Below are 22,228 nucleotides of genomic sequence, written 5' to 3'. Positions count from 1 at the left end.
TTGTAAGGTGTCATTGGTTTTTTATTTTAAAGGTGCTCTTAAATAAAAAAAAATATTATTGCATATTAGGGATAATAACATTTTACTGGAGACGGTCCTCAAAGCATTGCTGTAAACAGCAATAAATAAGCCAAAAGAGAAGCATCACTTGGTTTAACATTTCTCATTATCTTAATGGTTTTGCTCTTATCCAGGATTATTGGTTACATCTATTCTTACAAAAGTGTTCAATGATAAAGCAGTATGATGACGAATGCAGTTTTAGCATTTTGGTATAATTGCCATTTTATTATTTAATATTACCCACAACATTATCTCAGTAAATCTCAAGTCATAATGGGCTCTTGGATATATTATTGGCAATGTTAAGTATATTGGCACAAGATTGCCATATTTCATTGTATGTGTGTATACCACTCAGCTTTAACAACTTCTACATTAAATTAATTTTGGGGTATTAAATTAAACGTGAGTAATGCATGCTTTCTGTCGTTTTTTTTTTTATTTTTACATCTACCCAGTTTAAACCGAAGAAAATGTGTCAATTACTCTTTAATTCGTCCTTGGTTTAAATAATATTTCATATTTTATCCTGGACGTTTGTCCCAAATCATTTTGACTTGCCTTTTTATCGTTTACATTTATAATGACGTAAACATGTCTAAAACGCATATACATCTCATCGCAGCTTGATTGAAATCATTTACATAATGAAAAAATAATACTTTAATTCATCAAACAGTTGTAGTATGGACATCCACGTGGTGTTATCTGTCTATCCTTTTTTATAGTTCTTTCTCTACTGCCCGTCTTTACGACATTTTACGACAGTGCCGTGCCAGAATACGTCGTCGTTACAGAGTGAAGTGCGTCTCTCTGGAGCAGATACCGGCTGAGAGAAACGCAGCAACAAGAGAAAGGAATATATTTGGATTCCTTTTTTTTTTTTACTCGAGCTATTTCCGAGGAGCCCCTCAGGTAAAAAACGAGTTCACATCAAACTCGATGCGGAAGCTGGGCTGCGCTGGGGAAGGCAACTAGCTTCATTGCCAAACCGAGCTCGTTGGAGTAGCTTAGTTGCCTCCCAAAGCGACGCTTTAAAAAAAAAAAAAAGGAAAGAGCGGACACTTTGGGCCCAAACACTGGTGAAAATGGACTATGATTTTAAAGTGAAGCTGACCGGAGAAAGGGAGCGTGTCGAGGACCTGTTTGAGTACGAAGGATGCAAAGTGGGAAGAGGCACCTACGGTCATGTGTACAAGGCTAAGAGAAAAGATGGGTGAGTTCATGACCAGCAAGGCCTTTAACCACTTAAACCTCAGACAGCCTCCTTTCATTCTCCACATCATGTAAATTACAGCTCTGATTTTTTTCCCCCTCGTGTACCTCAATCAAAGCAGCGAGCAACGTGATGTGCACTTTAGCCTTCACTGTCAGGATATTTGTTTTATCAAGTATCTGTTTGTCTGTGTTGATGCTCAGCAGAAGGTATGACATTATTAAGTGATATATAAAAGGTTAAGTAGGAGGCTGCAGGTGCATGTGCAGACAAATGATGATCTTGGTAGTGCTCTTTTTTAGGGCTACTCAACTTTATTTAAAAATCACATTTTAGACCCCATGCAATTTATGTGGCTTTACACAGGCATGACAAATATTTACTAAAATAATGTTATGCGTGTGTATAGATTGGATACACATTTTCTACAGAATGCATAAACCATTTACACAAACTAGACGTATGAAGGATCAAATGTGAAAGTGCATGTACACACAAGCATGAAAGCAATGTGTTCACACACTGACATCAAAGTACAAGAACACAATTTTACGAAGTTATAAAGGTGAGGTTTAAACAGCAGGTGAAAAGTAGATTTGGATCAAAAGAAGTTTAATAAATGTAATATTTTTTTTTAAAGATAACAGTAAACAGTTATTGATTAGAAGTAGAAAAAAAGAGTCTGTTTTTACTAAAATATCTGTAAATCAATTCAAAGCATGCAAAGTGTCTCTAATAACAGACATGGGTAATGTACTCAAACCCCACATCCAGCAGAAACACTCTGAGCCCTGACTCGAAGGACTCATGCTCTGGCAGTTTGTTCCAGAGGTGTCCGCCATACAAAGCAAAAGCTGTGAGCAGGCGTGGAAGGTCTTCAGGCCCGAGAGGAGCTAAGTGATTTAAACACAAGTAATAGGATTTTAAAAATCGACTCTTTGGAGACACAGATAAACAGTGCGACACTTGAGAGACTTGTCTCTGCGGCTGTCTCATAGAGGTTTAGTTAATACTTGTTACAATAATCCACCTACAGATCATAAAAACAGGCCCGAGGTTTAGCAGACCGGTTGCTTTTATTATGATCAGAGTAATTGTTGCTGTACACTCTTATATGGATTGTGCCGTCGCCCAGAGGATGTGGTCCTAATGGTTAAAAATTAGGATTAGTTTTTTTTAGGTAAATTTAGCACATTAGTTTGCTTTTGTGTGATGAAGAGTTTTTTTTTTGTTTGTTTGTTTTTGCTTCTCTAATTTACAGTGATATAACAAGATTATTTTCTGACTTTCTTTTCCAACATAAGCTCCTCCTTACTTATTGTTTTCATTATTTTAAAGGCTTTACTTGATTGTAAATGGGGGATAATTTCAGTATGATTAGGAATAGGGGAGAGTGCCTGGCTTGCATAATAGTTTCCTGGCTGGAGCTGTATCAGAAACGCAGGGTTACATCAGGGTGCCACCCACATTCATTCCTTTACTTCCCCCTTTCTACCTTTTCTAATGTCGTCCATGTGACAGGAGCTCAGGAGGGCTGAGTTAGGGCAGCGTGGACATGCTGGCAGCCAGGTCCTCAAGTCTTTAAAGATGTTTGTGTGCACTTGAGGATGGTGTTGTTTAGGAGACGTTGTGAGCTAATTTGTGCTACAGCAGTTGGATGAAGCCTGGGGGGGGGGGGGGGGGGGGTGAATCCTGGTTCATTCAAGTGAGAGCTGGCCCCTATTCTCTGTTTGTCCCTCACCAGCTGCCAACCAGAGCCTGTTTTCATGCCCCCTCTATTGTTTGAGTCCTCAGAGGTGAGCTTGATTACAGAAATCTGGAGGTAATGCAACTCGGCCTCTTCTCAGTCCCCCCCCCCCCCTTATGGTTCTGTGCAGACTTCTCTCAGAGGAGTCCCTGTCTGGTCTGGTGTTGATGTTCTTCTGCCTCTCTCTGTTTATAGGAAGGATGATAAAGACTACGCCCTCAAGCAGATTGAAGGTACTGGCATCTCCATGTCAGCCTGCAGAGAGATCGCAGTAAGGAGTGCTTGGCTTACTTTGTCCCTTTGTTTGGTCTCTGTTTAATACCAGCATCCCACATACATGAATCACCTCTACAAAGTTCTTTTTTTTTTTAAGTGAGCTCCAAACACAACTAACAAGAAGGCACACAGATCATAAACACGATACTTCTTCAAGTTGAAATCAGTGCAGTCCATTCCTCATTTTTATTAAACTACTTTAAACTACGTTATTTTATTTTTTTTCACTCATGATTTCTGTCCTGAGAATGTGTTGTTGCTCCCCTGATGGGTTTCGTGCGTTGCAGTTGCTGCGGGAGCTGAAGCACCCCAACGTCATCTCCCTGCAGAAGGTTTTCCTGTCGCACGCAGATCGCAAAGTATGGCTGCTCTTTGACTACGCCGAACACGACCTCTGGGTAAAAAAAAAAAATGCACAAACGCAGTCACAATACACACATGGAGCTACATGGCCTCATATATCCAACAATGCAATCCTGTCTGCGAAGTATAAAAATATAAATGTGAAGGCATGTGGATCCTTTCTTTAAACCAACACTGATGATTCATTAGCCCATCTAAACAAAAGCTTATACTCTTATGGAATCTGCCTTTTTCATTGCACACACATAAATATTTACTTTTTTTGCTAACAGAGAGAAAAAAGCACATACTTTACTTCACATTTGCAGAATCACTCGTCGTGTTCATTCAGACAAAGAAGGAGGCTGAAATCGACACAAATGATGCATTGAAAACACACAACGCCAAGAAGTATTCCAAACTGCTGCGTTACAGCCGGCGGGCTGAAATGCCATCGCTGCAACTTTGCATTCCCCACAGAAGTGGAACCACATGCCACAAGCATCTTACCCCAAGCAAAATGTACATTTCTTTTGACCATATAAATGCAAAAAAACATAAATATGGATTTAAACTAAATGTAAGCCCAAACCACAATGTGTGTCATCTTGTCTTTCGTAGCACATTATTAAGTTCCACAGAGCCTCAAAGGCCAACAAGAAGCCCCTTCAGCTGCCTCGAGGAATGGTCAAGTCTCTGCTCTACCAGATCCTGGACGGCATCCATTACCTCCACGCCAACTGGGTCCTCCACAGAGACCTGGTGAGAGGATTGGGGAGGGGGGGGTGGGGAGAGAGAAGAAGAGGGGAGGGGGGTGTGAAAATATTCAGGTAGAAAAATGAAAACAGAGTAGCAGTTGATAAGAGATCAAAAGTTTGTTATTTGGCAGAGAATCAGGCATGTGCTCCTCTGCTTGTGTTTGGTTACCTGGTTAAATGTATGAAACTAAACGTTTTGTGGAGATGAATGGTGATTCTGTAAACAAGATCAGGTTCATCTTATTCTCTGTTCTTACCTTCTATATGACTGTAGTTTCATTCAGTTTTTAATCTAAAGCTGAATTTTAGGTCATGTGACATGAAGGAAGCTTTCTAGTAGTGCACTTTTCTCTGTTAAGAGAAAACTTTAAAGCTCCTGTAAGGAGTTTGTAGCCGTATTCCTGACACCTCTTTATGAGACACAAGAGCATCACGGAGAAGTTTAACAAATCCTTTTTAGTTCTCTTTTGTTCCTGACTAGTGTCAAGGTGTCAGACAAGGTGATCAACCCTTTCAAAACAACCCTTTCAAAAAAAAAAAAAAAAAAGCAAACAAACCAAGTGTTTGATGACACGCTGCTTCCACGGTTACAGGTCAAATCAGCAGAGAGATGAACCGGATCACCAAAACGAACAACTCTAAAATACCGAAGAAGCTCTGAATTTTCTACAAGTGTCTTGTTTGCAGATGGTTTTTCACTTAAGAGCGCTGAATTACATACACGCACAGACGCACTAGAATTCAAGTTAGACCGTTGCTCCACTGGGGTGTAGTTGGTTTGTTTTTCCACCAGGGGGCGCTAACAAACCAGTTCAGTAAACTAATGTGAAGGTTTCTCCGTTTGTTAGATTTGACTTTGTGAAATATTTGAGTGATGGAGTCATGTCACTAACTGTGTGCTGTCACTTGTCTTCCACAGAAACCTGCAAACATTTTAGTGATGGGTGAAGGGCCAGAGAGGGGTAGAGTAAAGATTGGTATGTATGTTTCTTTTCTTTTTTTTCAAGTGGAAAGTCAATTCTCGTTGTTGGAGTTTTACTTTACTGAGTCTGTTCTGCAGCCGACATGGGATTTGCCCGACTCTTCAATTCACCGCTGAAGCCTTTAGCCGATCTTGACCCCGTGGTGGTCACCTTCTGGTACAGAGCACCTGAACTACTGCTGGGGGCTCGGCACTACACCAAAGCCATCGGTGAGAACTGCTCACTGTACAATCTTTGTGTGCAGCTTTCAAATGTTCAGAGACTCAGAGACCTCCTCTTCACCGTGCATTGGCTTTTGCACTTGATTCTCAGACATCTGGGCGATTGGCTGCATCTTTGCGGAGCTGCTGACATCTGAGCCAATATTCCACTGTCGCCAGGAAGACATCAAGACCAGTAACCCTTACCACCACGACCAACTGGACCGCATCTTTAACGTCATGGGCTTCCCTGCTGGTGAGGGTTTAGTATTTTCAGTCTTTATGTGGAAAATCCTAAATTACAAAAATGAGTCTTTTGTTAATGACAAGCCTTCACTGCTTTAGTGTGGGATTTATTTCTTGACACATAAGGGGAAGGAGAACTTGGGACTATGCAAACAGGATGTTTTTCTTGTATAGGCTTGGTCTATTCTTCTCTCCTTTTGTCTTCAGACTGTTATGCAACCTGAGGACATGAATCCATTCACGTAATAGATGAAGCCAAGTCACAAACATGGAAGCGTTTACTTGTAGTGTTACAATTGGGTCTATTTTTTTCCAGTTCACTTAAGCTGCTTCTGAATTGTTCTCTTCCCTTCACCCTCTCTGCTGCTCTAGTTGTGTAATTCCCTGGCCTGTGCCATGGATTTTGTTTTGAGACTTACACTAGTTAAAATCCCTTCGCAGAGTTTTGGAATGAAAGTTATTGCTTTTTTTCAATTGTTGTTTGTTTGGGTTTTTTTTTTTTTTTTAGAGCTGAGACACATTTAAATAATCTATCAGGAAATAGGCGCATCTATTTTAGTTTTAAGAAAGCTTAAAACAAAAAAAGCTTAATATGCTGTTGTACTAAAAAGAGGAAGTCGTGAGCATCCGTGCTCAAAAAGATCTTAATCCAGACAAAACAACCGAAATAATCTGTTCTTGGAGGGAGGGAGGGTGTGACGTGTCCTAATCCTGTCTTTTCCTCATTTGACAGATAAAGACTGGGAGGACATCAAAAAGATGCCAGAACACTCGACGCTGATGAAAGACTTCAGAAGGAACACGTGAGTCTGCAGAGCACCGCTGTCCTGGTTTACAGATCAGAAAGCAAAGTTCAGTGTCTGCTGTTATAAATGCGTATTTTGCGAATTTGTTAAACTTGCACACTCCTGATGTTTGTTTGTTTTTTTCTTTATAATTTGCGTCACAGATACACAAACTGCAGCCTTATAAAGTACATGGAAAAACATAAAGTCAAACCTGACAGCAAAGCATTCCACTTGGTAAGTTCATTTCCTCTATGCTGGAGCAACAGTAAGTCATTTGCATGACATCTAAACATTTGAGTAAGAGAATGATTGTGAGGGCCTCTGTCCACTGGCACACAACCTCAATTGAAGAGCACCTCTCACTGGCCTTAACTATTGCTGGATTACCAAATACCAACATTTGTCTTCCAGCGCTTTCACTTCTCTTGGTTGTGACTGCTAAACTAAGCACTAAAAATGCTAAACCGCAGTGGTTTTGTATAGAAAATCTCACCGCTGCTCACAATCTGTTAGTGGACACGGGCCCCCGAGGCAATGACACCCGGGTTTGAAGAGAAATAACATTTATTGAAATGAATTAAAGCTGCAGAAATTGCTGACCATGGACCCCATCCGTAGAATCACGTCTGAGCAGGCTATGCAGGACCCTTACTTTTTGGAGGAGCCCCTGCCCACCTCCGAGTGAGTCCCATCATGAACACACACACACACACACAATTTCGTGACATTAACTCAATGACGAACAGGTCCTTTAACTATTCAGCTCACAAGAATAAATGTGTGAAGATGACATCCTTCTTTTGCATTGTCTTCCTCCAGTGTGTTTGCAGGCTGCCAGATTCCCTATCCAAAGAGGGAGTTCCTAACAGAGGAGGAGCCAGAGGACAAGGCAGACAAAGTAAGATCCATGCACTATGTATTCTTAATGCACTTAGTCATTGATATTAAAAAATTCAAGAGAACATCTACAGTAAAGGAGCAGACATATTATCAAGCTTGTTTGCCTCGTCTTTTATTTACTTCGGTCGATGAAATGACCCCGCCTCTATGAGAGACAGGCGTCAGTATGAGACTTTCTCATATAAGCCACCAGACTTATACTGAAGAAAATGTAACTGTGTACAAAATTAGGATATCAATGAACAGATCAGTAAATCCCAAATGTGATCTCACTTTGTAAGACAGCATGCACAGCTGCTTCATGGCCTGAACACATGAGCATTTTTTTCTTCAGACCTCTGTTGTAGTTCATTTATATTTTTTGTGAGGATTTTTTTTCCCTCCTTATTGTTGATCCACAAACTGGTTCCACACTAAATTCATTCCTCTCAGATTGGGGTTGGGCTTTTATTAGAAGTTTTACGGTACACAACGATGTACACATTTACATGAAGCTTATTTCCTTTTTTTTTTTTCTTTTTTTTTCAATGTCAGAAAAACCAGCAACAACAACAGGGAAACAACCACACGAATGGGGCGGGGCACACTGGTAACCCTGACAACAGCCATGCTCAGGGTCCACCTCTGAAGAAAGTGCGAGTCGTCCCGCCCACCACTACCTCAGGTGGCCTCATCATGACCTCAGACTACCAGGTAGTTCTCTCACGCTCTCTTTGTCTTTGTTGCATCTTAATACTTGTTTGATTGACACTTAAATGAATTCTATGTTTTATCTTTGAACTCCGCAGTAGCATTAAAAAAAAGTCTAAGAAATATCTTGTTTGTGTTCCCCCCTCTGCAGCGCTCCAATCCACATGCTGCCTACCAGAACCCTGGACCAAGCACATCACTGCCCCAAAGCAGCATGGGATACTCCTCTACCTCCCAACAGCCGCCCCAGTACTCCCACCAGACCCACCGCTACTGAGATCCCCCCACCCCACCCCACCCCGCCCCCACACATACATACGTATACACATGCACAGATATACACACATACACAGCCCTCATCATGCCCACCTGAACGAATGTACTGAGGGATGTGGGGATGTCTAAGGCTACAAACCCCACTGAGGGCACCTTCTCGACAGCAGTCTTTTAGGCCTGAGTGACTACACTTCTTCAAGATAACACACCATTACCCCAGTATTAGAAAACACTGCTTCAGAGCAAAGTCTGACAGGTGAAAAACAAGGCGGGAGGATGGGAAGAGTGGATACTAGGATCAAGCGTGTTCAAACCAGCCAAGAGAAGATGGCTTGGTTGTGAGGGTGAAACGTGTCAATCTCTCGTGTGATCTCCACTCTTCTTTACCCGTCTTCACACCTCCACCCCAAACCTCTAACCGTCAAAGCTTGGATAAGACTGAAAGCTGCTATGTGACTGCCAGCGTTGACAGATTCCCTGTCCATCTGTCCTCCTGTCTGTTTGTCTGTCCGTTTGTGTTTGTGCGGCCCTGTGAGGGCCTCAGCTGAGGACTGTACTAAGCTGCTGTGAAGCATGCTGGGAGGATGTGGAGCCCCCGCAGCTGTTGCCTTGAGGGTTTTAATAAAGGACAAAAAAAAAAGATGACAAAAAAAAAAAGATTTTAGTAGTTTATAATTTAATCCGTTTTCATGTTTGTTATTTTTTGTTTTCATGGCAAGACAGGCAAAGCAGCCCGCGCTGGCTGAGAGCTCAGCCACTGTGAGCAAGCCTTACAACATGACGACAAAAACCAACCAATCGCATGGAGGATGGCAGATTGAACATGCATTGTACTGTATTGTATTGAAATATTTTACATGAAGCAAGTATCCTGACAATAAAAGTGGAAACATTGACATTGTGGATATATTTGCCGGGTGTATGTGCAACTACCAAAACTGCTTTTTTACTTTTCAATCCCATTTTCTTTGTTTATTTTCTTTCACCATTTACTTCACTAAGTTAAGCTGCTTACCGTTTCTTAGGAATTCAGACAAACTCCCAACTTGGAAAATTCATCTTTGATAATTTAACAACCACAACGTGAACATACATAACACTATAAGGCCGTATTTCCTAATTTTAGTCTCCTTTTAAGTCATTTGAAAGGATATTGATTTGGGGGGGGAGTAAAGAATAAAGTATAAATGATTAGAATTGTATGATTAACGTTGAAAACGAAACTATGTAGCTGATGAATGCCATTGATCAGTTTAAAAACTAATGGTTTTCAGCGCAAATCCATATAATTTCTCTGCAAGTCATTCAATATCTGCCAAGAGTCTTTATTGGAAACCTTCAAACTTTATTTATAGCCACAAAGCCAATGTATGTGATTTAGTATTCATGGCTTCATAAATTATATATTGTACATGTTAAGCTAACAGCTGTATAATAAATGCAGGGGTTGACTTCCACTCCTTTTCAGTGGAGTTAAGTGTACATTTTTTAGATCTTACCGCTGGAATAAACAGTATAAAGAATTGCATGACACTCTTCCCTTCCTCTGCTTTGATGCCTGTCATCTCTCTCTCAGACTGTTTTTGTCTACAAACACACCTGGGAGAATAAGGCTCTGATCTAAGTATAGCAGGGCCTCTCACTGAACCTCTTCCTGCAGGATGCTGGTCCCAGCTATTTAAGTCTGTTATACAATACTATCCCTGCTCACTCTCAGTCTCAGCATCACTGCCTCCGGCATGGTGCCAGCCAGCTCCCTCAAACAAAAAATCAACGCAACTTTACGCTACTACTCTTTACTGCGATGTCTATGGGTCTGTAAACCCCCACAGACCCCATGGTAAATTTAAAGGTCGATTAATGTTTGTAAGTATACGTGAAATAAGCACAAACCTGTTAAGCTCTTCAGCAACGCCCAACCGCAGCCCCGCCTCCTCTATTAGTAACACCGCTCTAGAGGTGGAGTGTTCCTCCTGTCACTCAGTCCATAAAGATCTGCCATTGGTGCATGTTACCGCCAGTCAAATGTTGGGTTTCATTCCTGGGGATTTGATTGGTTAATGTGGCTGATGGGCGTGTCACGTCCTCAAAGGATTGTTCCCCTGGAGTGTCCAGACGAGCAGGGGGACACAGGATGGAAGAGCTAATAGGAGTACCTAACGGGACATGCGGACGCGCTGATTTCTTCTAATATTTCACTTACTGGTGAGGGCCTTATGATACTTTCTACAACAAATTATGGCACGTTTAATCAAAGAGGAGTAATATGTGCGGTCAATTCTGTTGAATATAGTCTAGTGTTTTTAAAAAAAAGCAAGAAATAACTCGACCATTGGACATTAGCTAGCTAACCAAGTGGTCAGTAAGAGCAGACCCCCAGTTATGGGGATAAAAGACCGACTCTCCGTAGCCGAAATCTCCTTTAAAAACTGAGGGTTTGTCCTTATAACTGGGTTACTTTAACCAGGTAATTGATGTCGGTCGTACACCGGTAAGTTAGGCACCCAGAATGAAAACGTCTGTTTTGTATTTCTGATAAAAGCCGGCTGATATATTGACGGGAGGGTTGATGAACAGATGTGGGTCAGTCCATCAGTAACGGGACGCGACGGTGCGGAACAGTGATTGATCGTGTTTGCAGATAGTTCACGCCTGTTTCTGTGTGAGTGTGCAGGGACAGAGACAGGGAGTGTGTGCCAAAATGTAAGCCATTTGAATCGTACATCCTTATAACTTAAGCATTAACTTACATCTGACTTTAAATTAATTACTTAATTTAGTTAACCTGGAACCAATAATCTGGACGTATACATGATGACCAAAGGTACTGATAAAATTGTTATAATGACTCTGTTAATAGTCATAATCACTGGATGCCTTTACTCCTAATGTTTACCTTTGACTGTTTTATTTTAGAGTGCCATCCAGCAGAGGATAGATGGTCTCTTGACACATTAGTCTACTCTTACATATTTAGGCTGGTGTGTTTGTCAATTACAGACAGAGAGAGTCCTCCCTTCACCATCACACAACTGAATGTTGTTACCGATCTGAACCTGTCCTGTGTGTAAAATGGTCTTGAATGGTGACAGTTTGGTTCAGGATCATGTATTTGCACAGCTCAAAACTGGAGACCAAACAACATCTACTACATCATCACATTAGGATTTTGTTAACAGCCAATAATAACAGGAGTGAGCTTTAACAGGTACACTACCTTTTTTTTCACTCTATCGGACGAAGGTTTAAGTCCACGCTCACTCCTGCTTCCTACTCAGAACCAAGAGAGGATTCACTATTCACTTTACACGGCACCGTATCATTACATTGTCACGCCGGTTGTCCTGGAGTAAGATTGGGTTAAGGAGAGGTTCCCTGATAGGCGTGGTGTCACGGCAGCATTTTTTTTTTTTTTACGTCAGATTTAGGGCAGTGTGACCTGACGTAATCCACACTGAATTATTCACGACATCAGGACAAGCAAAGCAGCCAGCAACACAAGAAGCTGTACTAGCTTTATAAATGTGTAATGACTTGCCTTTCAGATCTTAATGGAGTTCTCACTTCTGTAGTAAAGAGAGCCTCTTCCATCTGAATGTGTGTGTGTGTGTGTGTGTGTGTGTTGGAGTGTAGAGATGTCGGCAACTTGGCACCACGCAGGAGTCACAGGGGAAGTTTATGTGACCATGAACGCAGCCTGAATGTCACTCCTTTGAGGATCAAAGACGTTTCTTCCTGCTGATGGGACTGTAAACATGCCGCTAATGGGACATTTGAGAAGCTATACCCGCTGTGTTTGTGTGCTTGAAATCCTCACTCTGCAGGCTGGATTGTAATAAATTTAACGCACGACCAAAGGGGAAGCGTAGCAGTGAGAATGTGTGTTTGAAAGCAAAAGCCAGTGTGTTCCTGTGTGCTGTTTGAGGCTGCATGATGCTGACCTTACTCTTTCCCTGTCTTTCCTTCCCAAGCGAGTGGAGGATGAAGTAGGAGTGCTGGCTTTGCTGGGCTCTCACAGCAAGAGTACAGGGGGCCTTAAAAGAAGGTCGACAAGGAGGAAGAGGAGGAGGAGGAGGGGGAGGATGCATTGGAGAGCTGGCGCTGTTGCCGTGTGAACGGAGCTCTATTGTCCCGGGAACCTTTCAGAGGCTTCCCCGAGGTCCCTGCTCGTACCCCTCCCCCCCAACCAATACACTCTTTCTTCCTAGCTAATGCACACACACACACACACACACACACACACACACACACACAGAGTTCATCCACTTCTTAATGTTACCCACAACATGTTCCTCTCTTTCACACACACACACACTGTCTCATTCGCTGTCTCTATTCTGTCACTTATCCCACGTGGTGTCTCTCATGCGTGCACCCCTCTCTCTAGCCTCCTACTTTCCCCTCATGTCTCACGAGCAGAAAAGCCCCCCACCCCCCTTCCTCTTCCCCCCTCTGCTTGCCTCATTATTTCGCCTCATTGATGGGATTGTCACCCCAGCCAGACAGTTAAAGCAAGAAAACATGCAATCTTCTCGTTTGCATCGCTGCCTACCTCCTTTCCTCCGCCGCCGAGTCTTACATAAATGTTTATACAGGCTGCCAAATCCAAGAAGCTCTTCTGCTTTCGCTGCAAATCGTATTGCGTCGGCTGAATCATTTGTGGCAACACATGATGGTGTAATTTCACCCTTTGTTTTCTTTTATTACAGCATGAGAGTGTGAGGTTTGCTGGGGGGGCGCTGGAAACCAAAAACGGGGACAGATAAGGACTTGGGTGGTGGGAACAGAAGTGTCTCTTTTCGTTCTTTGACAGCTGTATGGACACCATCTGTAATTACAGTAGTGTCCTGCACTGCTACATGCTTTGTAGAGATGTTAACTCACTTTTCTGTTTGCCTTCCCATCTGATTATTCCACATAAAGAATTAAAGATAAATATTTTAAGCCACTTAGAAGGCATGCCATTTGTTGTCGTGGCGGATCAACAAGGATTTAAAAGCTTGTTTATCCATCAAACAAACAATTCTGAGTTGTATTTCTTGTACCTGTCAGCTATTATTAGCCCTCTGTCACACTTACAGAGCTCCTGCGGCCGGCTGCTGGCCTGCTTTTTAAGAGATTTTCATATTTGGCATGCGCAGTGAAAAAGAAAAAGTCTGGGACTGTAAATAGGAGCGAATCGTCTGATCGTCGGATCCAATATTAGCGTTGTGAGCAGGTTTCGGTTAGTAAAGAGCGTGCACTAGTTTCCATCTGCTTCAACGTCCTCGCTCCTGCTTCGCTTCATGAGCCAACGCTGTATTGTTCTCTCCAAGTGTTTTGGACAGGAAGGAGAGATGAGACTGGGAAGACCAGGAAACATGGGGGGGGGGGGGGCACAGCACAAAACAGGAAGCAGGAAGAGGCCCTGATAAGATGGCTGCCTAAGTGCAACCTGGGATTTCTCCTGCTTTAAGTAATTGTCTGTGCGGCTTATGAACTCTCTATCAAAGCTAACGAGAGCTTCCCGCTCGCAGAGTCCTCAAAACTGTCGAGCTTTCAGTATGTGTGGAAGTTTTAGCTGTTTGTCTCGTTGACTCGCATGCGCTCCATCGGTTTCTGAATGTTCTTGCTGTTTGTCTGACCACATCCATGTTTGTCAGGATTCCCGCTGGGCCAGTGACAGAGCAGCCTGGGATTAGCTGGCATGCTGTATCTTTCTATCTCTAATGCTTTAATCTCTCTGCTGGTCGCCACCACTCTTCTGGCTTTTGGCCACTGTTCGTCAACACTGTCAGTTTTCTGGCCAGCAGCTCGCCAAACGCTTTCTTGGTTTTTGTAAATAACTTGTTTGTAAAGCGACCAAAATGGTGGATAATAATAATAACAGTGCTTTTAAATAACAACAATGCCTGCACAGATGACGCCCACTCAGTGCTATGTAGAGAAATGGGATTAATAGAGCAATCAAACAATTGTGCGTGTGTGTGTGTGTGTAAGCTTGTCACATGATTTCACAAAGTCTGATTGTTATACTCCATGAAGTGTTTTAATACGGGGAAAGTTGTCGGAGGATAACTTTAATTTCACAGGAGCTCGTTCTCGTTTGATCCTTCATTCACGTGCTGTATTATTGATGCACGGTTTCTCCCAGCTCTCAGGTATGTGTCCACGGCTGGTGGGGGTTGGTTGTGGACGGCGGGCCGGTTGGCCTCATGCTCTCGTGGTTGCCGGCATCTGAAACTGTGTGTGTTTTTGTTTGCAGTGCGTGTCGGTGTGATTCTTCGCCATGCCGCTGGTGAAGAGGAACATCGAGCCCCGCTACCTCTGCCGAGGGGAGCTCCCGGACGGCATCGGCAGCGAGCTGGAGTGCGTGATGAACAACACGCTCTCCGCGATCATCCGTCAGCTCAGCAGCCTGAGTAAGACACACACTAAAAACACAATGTGGCCTTTGCAAGAAGAAAATAATGAGTTGAAAGCCTTCAGTTTAGAAAAAAACACAAGTAAAGCTTTGTCTCGCCTGAAAAAAAAACACACACACACACGGAAACGACTGCACCCTGAGGCCATAACCCCGTGAACTTCAGCATGAAGAAGGCGGTCTTCTCGGTTTGTTTAGCCTCTCTGTAGCAGGACAAGATCACATGCTTTCATCATTAATCCTAAAGCTGTGATTGATTTGGAGTTGTCATGGTAACAGTGCCTGGGGGGGTCAATGGGCAAGCAGCGGACTTACAGCGGCCTCGCACTGGGAACATGCAGGGTTGATGTGTAATCCTTTTAGAAAGCTCTACAGAAAGGAACTTATCCAGACAGCTGTTTGCAGACTGTGTCTGTGTGCACACACTCTTTTATACACTGATTGTCCCGCTCAGTGGAAATGTGTTTGAATCATTAGAGCAGGAGGAGAAGTCATCTTTCCCACGTCCTTGTTCATCAACACCTTCGTCTTTTGACCGTTAGCTTTTCGTCAGATATTCTCAGACGTATGACTTAAATCATTTCTGACTAAAAACCAAATCAAGTTGTTCTTTTAGCTGCTCCACGTTCAGGCCCGCTCATATTCTTTCTCTGCCTGCGTCTTATTGTGTCAAGTTCCTGTGTTGGGAGTGGGCCTTTCAACGGCAGCTGTGGGGGCTATATATAAACGCCCACACAAGTACTCAAGAGGGAAATCTACAGGCTACATACACTGTGCCTGTCTGTGTGCACACGTGTGTGTGTGTGTGTGTGTGTGTGTTTGGACTGTAAGACTCCTCAGGAGAGGTCAGAGTTGACTCGGCCCAGCATGCCGGATCTGTGTTTCTTCCTTCCTCTAAACATTTTTCCTGCAGCCCATCCTGTCAGCAGGAGGGACACAAATAGGCCGTAGCGTTTGTCGGGGTGTGTGTGTGTGTGTGTGTGTGTGTGTGTGTGTGTGTCAGCCACACCAACTTTTACGTTGTGATGAAATAATTATATAAGAGAAATGTTGACAAGACTCAACCTGATGAAATCTACAGGTGGATACTTTCCTTCCAGCTTTCTGAAAACCTTTTAGTGTTACACTCATTATCATTATTTTGAGATGTTGATTTGTTGTCCGCTTTTTAAACTGTGATTTTTGATTAAAACACAAAATCACTCCATTTATTAAATGAATAGCAACCAATGAACATTTCCCATAAGACATTTCAGTTTTGACAACATCCTTTGCTTTTCGTGTACTGGTCATCACATGTCGAGCCTGCAGCTTCTCAGATTCTCTTTGAGTCTCTTCGAGTCTCTTTGACTGACGTCTGAAACGAAGCTCGATTTGTAAATACCGGGGCGCCTCAGTTTTCCTCTTTGTCTTCTTGCACACAGGTTTAGGAGTGTGTGCTTACTTACACAAGTGACTAAACGCCAACATTGGAATAATGCAGAAGATAATAGTAATAATAATAATACTTTACATTTATAAAGCGCTTTTAGAGGCTCAAAGCGCTAAACAGAGAAAATAAAAGTAAGATGAAAACAAAATGAAAAATAAACAACATATATATAATGAATAACACATTCACACTCCAAAGTGTCCCAAATCTTTAAAAAGACAGAAACACCAAACATAAATTGAAAAACTAAACTCAAGTATGAGGTTACGTTCAGTTAAAAAAAAATAGAGATTTTGCATTGAAATGAAATAAAATAAATAAATGAAATCGAAATAAGATCATGTTGGTGCACTTATTTCCTCTGGGGTTAGACGTTTTTAAAATGGTCTCGGGCTTTGAAATGGCAACTCTGAGATGAAGACTGTTACAGGAAGAGCCGACAGTAACTTCAGAAATCAATACAGCCTGTAGTAGGATTTCTGTCGACGGCGCATATTAAAGTATTACTGAGTAATGTTGCTATATGGAGCAGTATTAGATGCCGTTTCCTGCATTGACTCTCAAGACTCCAGTTTCCCTTTGTGTCACATTACCGTTGTATTGATTGGCTCTCAGCCTCTGCTGGGATTTATTTGCTTCCAGCAGAAGATAACAGACTCTCTTCTTCCCGTCATTCCTTTTGCAGGTAAACATGCAGAGGACATATTCGGAGAGCTTTTTAAAGAGGCCAACACGTTTTATCTGCGTGCCAACTCTCTCCAGGATCGCATCGACCGACTGGCCGTCAAGGTCACGCAGCTCGACTCCACTGTTGAAGAGGGTAGGTCAGACGTCTCCGTGTCTGAGCGGAGCAAAAAAAGTTGTCACTTCCTGACGTCACTCAGAAGTTTTTCAGCATTTTCCCTTTTTCTTTATGTTAAATGTCGTGTTGTTGTTGATTTTTTTGTGTATCTTTCCTCTTGTTTCCTCTTCGATATTCTCAGTTTCCCTTCAAGACATCAACATGAGGAAAGCCTTCAAGAGCTCCACCACTCAGGACCAGCAGGTGGTATCCAAGAGCAGTGTGCCCAATCCTGTTCGAGAGATGTACAACCTGAGTGACAAGCCTCCGCCGCTCAACATCCTCTCAACTTACAGGTGCTGCACAAGCTTTCACGCAAAACACTCAGACCTCCAGAACACTCGGAGGGAATAATGGAAAACACATTTTGATATGTTTATCAGTCACTACTAAATCAAGAGCTGAGAGGAATCGATTTACAGTGTAATAACATCACCAGCATAAATTAGGTATTATTTTGAAAAGTTTAATGTTGGCAATTTAATGCTAAAAACAATTCAACATTTGTGAGTGAAATGTATATCTAAAATATTGATCTTTGTATCCACCTTGACAAATTCTTTGAATGAGTTTATGTATCCCCACAAAGAGCTGAAAGAGCTGACTCTTACATCAACATTTCACTTTGACGAGATCGATAAATGTTTGGGTTTGAAATTAAATCCTTTGACGCTTGTGACTCTCCGACCTACATTCACGATGAAACAGCACATTTCCTGCTGCTCGTAGCTCGCTGCTTTTTTAAAGTACGCTTTCCAGGTACATTACATATTTAGCACGACGGGCTCCAGAGGGAATCCAACTCCTGACCCAGACTACACTGCACACTTTTCTCTCTCTTGTCTTTCTGTCATAATACCTGGTTCTTTAAGTGCAGTATTTAAAGTTTCTCATGTTTTATAACTTCACTTCACATACGTTCCTTTAGCCTTGTTTACAACTCTCTCTGCGTCTGTGCCTGTAGGGATGACTGCAAAGAAGCTCTTAAGTTCTACACTGATCCCTCGTACTTCTTTGACCTGTGGAAGGAGAAGATGCTTCAGGATACAGAGGACAAGAGGAAAGAGAAGAGGAAGCAGAAGGTAGGAATATTTCCCCTTTATCATTTCTTTAAAAAGATTGCTTGATGTTAACAATAGATAAACTCTCCTCTTCCTCTCGGTCTCTCTCTCAGGAGCAGAGGCGCTGTGTTGACGGCACATTACAGCGCGAGGTGAAGAAGGTCCGAAAGGCGAGGAACCGTCGCCAGGAGTGGAACATGTTGGCTCTGGATAAAGAGCTGAGGCCGGACCATCGACACACCATACACCGAGACAGGGGGGCTTCCTCTGAGGGCTCAATGTCTCCAGAAAACAGGTTGGTCCATTCAATGTTTTTGCTTTACGGACCATATAAGAAGAAGCTCAGACATTCAGAGCTCCCCCTACTGACTGGATCCAGTACAGAGACTACAACACTGCCTCCTCTGTATTAGCAAATACAGTCAGTGGTGACTATAAAGGCAGCACACACAAGAATGTTTTTTCAAAATAAAAGTTCTCTGAATAGTTTGTTCCTATCGTGCTGATTTACATTTTTCTGTAAAGTGTATTTTTCATTCGTCAACTGATGCCAAGGAATTGATGAAACGTCGTCTTTGACAGCTCATCGTTTCCTGGTTCTCTTCTACTGCAGATTAGTGGAGTAGAGGAGAACCAGCGAGAAAATAACAACAAACCTTTTTTCTATAAACTCGAGTGACAGCTTCAGAACGACCCAAGAAAACGGTTCTGCTGTGGAACCGAGGGATCTTTTCTGTTTCATCTGCAAGTGCAATGGGTGTTCTGGTTTGCAGAAGGAGCGAAAGTCCAAAACATGACCAGTGCAGTGTGTCAGCAGCACCTGTCACATGAAGTATTTTGGCTTCACATTAGAACCACACGGGGAGTTGGATAGCGTTGTTTATCTATAGAAATAGTCAATAAACAAAATGCACGTACAGAATATGTTCCTTGTGTTAATTCTCTCCCTTTCCACCTTTTCCATCTTCCTGTGTCTCTCAGGGGTCACGGTCAAGACCAGCACCACTACCCCAACTCCATGAACCAAGCCGGCCACGCCCACACCTACTCGGGCCCTCCTCCCAGCATCCTGGCAGCACAGATGGCTGCAGGGCACGGCCCTCGTGGAGGAGCCGAGCATGACAACAGAGGAAGGACGATGATGACCTATCAAGGCGGAACATTGGGCCGCACTCACCACCACCATCACCAAGTCCCACTGCCTCCTCCACCCACTGAGGCTATGAACGGTGGCTCCATGTCCCTCCCACCAATGGACTACAGGTAAAGAATACACAAGAGTCAATGCATGCTACTTTTTTCTGCTCACTCTGGTTGTTGATTATCTGACTTTATTCATTCGCACATTTTATACCACGAGATCAATAAGAGATAGAGACAGGATAGGAATGCTTTATCAATATCAACGCAGAAGGAGCATTCCTCACAGGGGCTTTAACAGCTCTATCTGTTCCGTTGCTACAACAATGACTCCATGCATCCTTTGTACCATTTTTCTTCAGAACAAAACCACCTTATCTGGACTTTAAGTGAACACTTTTTTAAAATTTCCCCCCTCGACGTCAAGAAGTAGGACGGAAGTGCGTTTGCATTTCTCATGTTGTTCATTCATACACAGTTACAGCCACTTTCTAAAATTAAACAGCAAAATTAGGGTAACAATTAAAGCCCATGACAATCCAATGAAGCAAACTAGCTTATCCAGGTGACAGTAGTGCGAAGGACAAACTAGTTCACCACACATTAGAATCAGATCACTGCATGATTCAGTGTAATGTAGTTGAAACGGAAGCAGTGTGATGTGCTGTTCACGGAGCCAGATGACTCTACTTTAATCCACTCGTGTCAGCCCTGAGCTAATGCTGCCCCCTTGTGGTTCAGTGTCTTTATTCTTCACTCTGACTGCTTCATTCACTAACTCCTCACTTGTATCTCTTTCTTCTTGCAGTATGGATGGTTATGCCAACACCGGTCCTCCTCCCCCTCCCCCGGCCCCTCTCATCCCTTCTGCCCAAACGGCCTTCGCCTCACCCCCTGGAGGTCCCATGTCCCCAGGACAGATGACTGGGGTTGGTGGCTACGCTCCACCTCCCCCACCTTTATCTGGGGCCCATGCAGCTCCTCCTCCTCCTGGTCCTCCACCTCCTCCCCTTCCAGCCGGTGCCTCCCTTTCCATGTCCCACAAGATGTCTTCCGCTGCCCCTGCTGAGTCCACAGCGGTCAATGATGCCCGCAGTGACCTGCTGGCTGCCATACGAATGGGTAAGGGCTGTCCTTTAAAAATTTGTCACAAAAACAACAGAGATATTTAATGTGTAAGTCGTGCTGTCTTGATTCCAAATCAGCCTTAAAGTCAGCCTACAAATGAATTTAAATGAATGACAAACCTATAACATTTATTGTTAATGCACTTAAACTGTCAGAAATAAGTGTTCATTAGAGCTGCACTGTTTCATTGTTTATAGGAGCACTAACAATAACCATATTGCAAAAATCAGAATTATTTATATAAATAAAAAAATCAGTGAGATAATGTCAGACATTTTAGAAAAGAAGCTCAGAGTATGATGAGAAGTGATCTTCACTTCAAACTGCAGTGAACAACAGCCCTCGCCCTTTTTTGAGGGTGTATAATATTCTTCAGTCAATTCGATATCATGATGTGTCATTACACTTCCAACGCATCAATCATTACAGAAGTGCTGCTTTGTAATATCCATGTCATGGGCCTCTTTGTCTGTCAGTTCAAACGTGATTCCTCAAGCCATGTTTTCCTGCAGGCATCCAGTTGAAGAAGGTACAGGAGCAGCAGGAGCAGCAGGCTAAGAGGGAGCCGGTTGGAAACGACGTGGCCACCATCCTGTCGCGACGCATCGCCGTCGAGTACTCGGACTCCGAGGACGACTCGGAGCTGGAGGAGAACGACTGGTCGGATTAAGGAGGCAAAACAAAAAAAAAAAGAGATATCCACTGACACACAATCAGTCAATCTCTCACTCACTTGAAAGAATGCCTACTGTTACACACACACGGGTCGCCACCCACTGTTGCTGGAAAACACACACACACACACACACACACACCTACACACAATCACATGCTGTAGGTTGATATAAGCTGAATGGTCCAAAACTGGAAATCTGGGGGTGTATTCAAGATGCATAAACACTGTAAAGTCACTAATAATCTACTGTAATGCTGCCCACTCAGAAACATTAACATTCAGTTTAATATAAAACATTATGAGCATTGTGAATACACCCCAGTGGCTGTTTCTCTTCCTGTTCTAACACTATAGATATCCTGTGAAGGTGCTTACTTCATGTATAGTCCGAGCTTGAGAGTGCTAGTGCTAATAGAAACTTTCCTCTTAAGCTAACCGATGTACCTGTCTTTTTTTAATGTTTTTACTGGAACACTTCATGAGGAAAGTTTTTAACAAGACAATAACTGTAATATGTATTAAGGGGTCAGGCCACTGAGGGGTGAAATGTAAAAAAGTCTTACTAATTATAAATAACTGATTGAGCCACATGCGCCTGCAATCAGTCTCTGCTGTGTGGGAGGGGAGGGGGGGTGATGATGTTTATGCTAGTGTGAGCTGTGTAACCTTTGACCCAGAGAAAAATAAAATGAATGACGGATCATCGTTAGGCTAACATGACTCTTTACTGCTCCACTATCGTCATAGAGACGACACATACCTGCCTTAAAGACTCAGTTTCCATAGTGACAGTACAGCTAAGAAGGGAGTTACCAGGGAAACAGAAGAGTGCGAAAAAAGGGAGGCGAAGGAGGGGGATGAACAAAGTAGTCAGAGCAGGAGTTTTATGCACAGCACATTTGTTTTTAATACAAAATTAACAAGATCTCTCAATTGAGTGAACTAACCAAAGCAATAAAAAGTACAACTCACATTTGGAAAAATAGACACGACGTCCACACAAAGGTTTTTTTTTTCTTTTTTTCTTTTAACAATATCTCAGTTAAAGTTAGTGCATGTTGA

General features: G+C 42.8%; 2 protein-coding genes across 2 annotated transcripts; both read left to right on the top strand.

Annotated features, from left to right (window-relative positions):
• The first annotated feature begins 913 nt into the window (after positions 1 to 913).
• Positions 914 to 9,381, top strand: cdk8 (cyclin dependent kinase 8). Its single transcript, XM_079361210.1, has 13 exons — positions 914 to 1,279; positions 3,222 to 3,297; positions 3,590 to 3,700; positions 4,266 to 4,406; positions 5,322 to 5,379; positions 5,463 to 5,594; positions 5,698 to 5,841; positions 6,565 to 6,634; positions 6,781 to 6,853; positions 7,203 to 7,300; positions 7,439 to 7,517; positions 8,054 to 8,212; positions 8,361 to 9,381. Exons 1-13 carry the CDS (start codon positions 1,152 to 1,154, stop codon positions 8,484 to 8,486), a joined length of 1,395 nt encoding a protein of 464 aa, XP_079217336.1. The 5' UTR covers positions 914 to 1,151; the 3' UTR covers positions 8,487 to 9,381.
• Positions 9,382 to 10,562: 1,181 nt separating this feature from the next.
• wasf3b (WASP family member 3b) lies at positions 10,563 to 21,871 on the top strand. The gene is made up of 9 exons (XM_079360869.1): positions 10,563 to 10,690; positions 14,730 to 14,886; positions 17,006 to 17,140; positions 17,304 to 17,457; positions 18,126 to 18,243; positions 18,336 to 18,517; positions 19,204 to 19,485; positions 20,171 to 20,484; positions 21,003 to 21,871. The coding sequence occupies exons 2-9, from the start codon at positions 14,754 to 14,756 to the stop codon at positions 21,158 to 21,160; spliced, it is 1,476 nt and encodes a 491-aa protein (XP_079216995.1). The 5' UTR covers positions 10,563 to 10,690; positions 14,730 to 14,753; the 3' UTR covers positions 21,161 to 21,871.
• Positions 21,872 to 22,228: the final 357 nt, after the last annotated feature.

Source organism: Symphodus melops (genome assembly GCF_947650265.1).
Source record: "Symphodus melops genome assembly, chromosome: 14".
In the NCBI taxonomy this organism is placed as follows: domain Eukaryota; kingdom Metazoa; phylum Chordata; class Actinopteri; order Labriformes; family Labridae; genus Symphodus; species Symphodus melops.
This window is presented reverse-complemented; position numbering and strand designations above follow the sequence as displayed.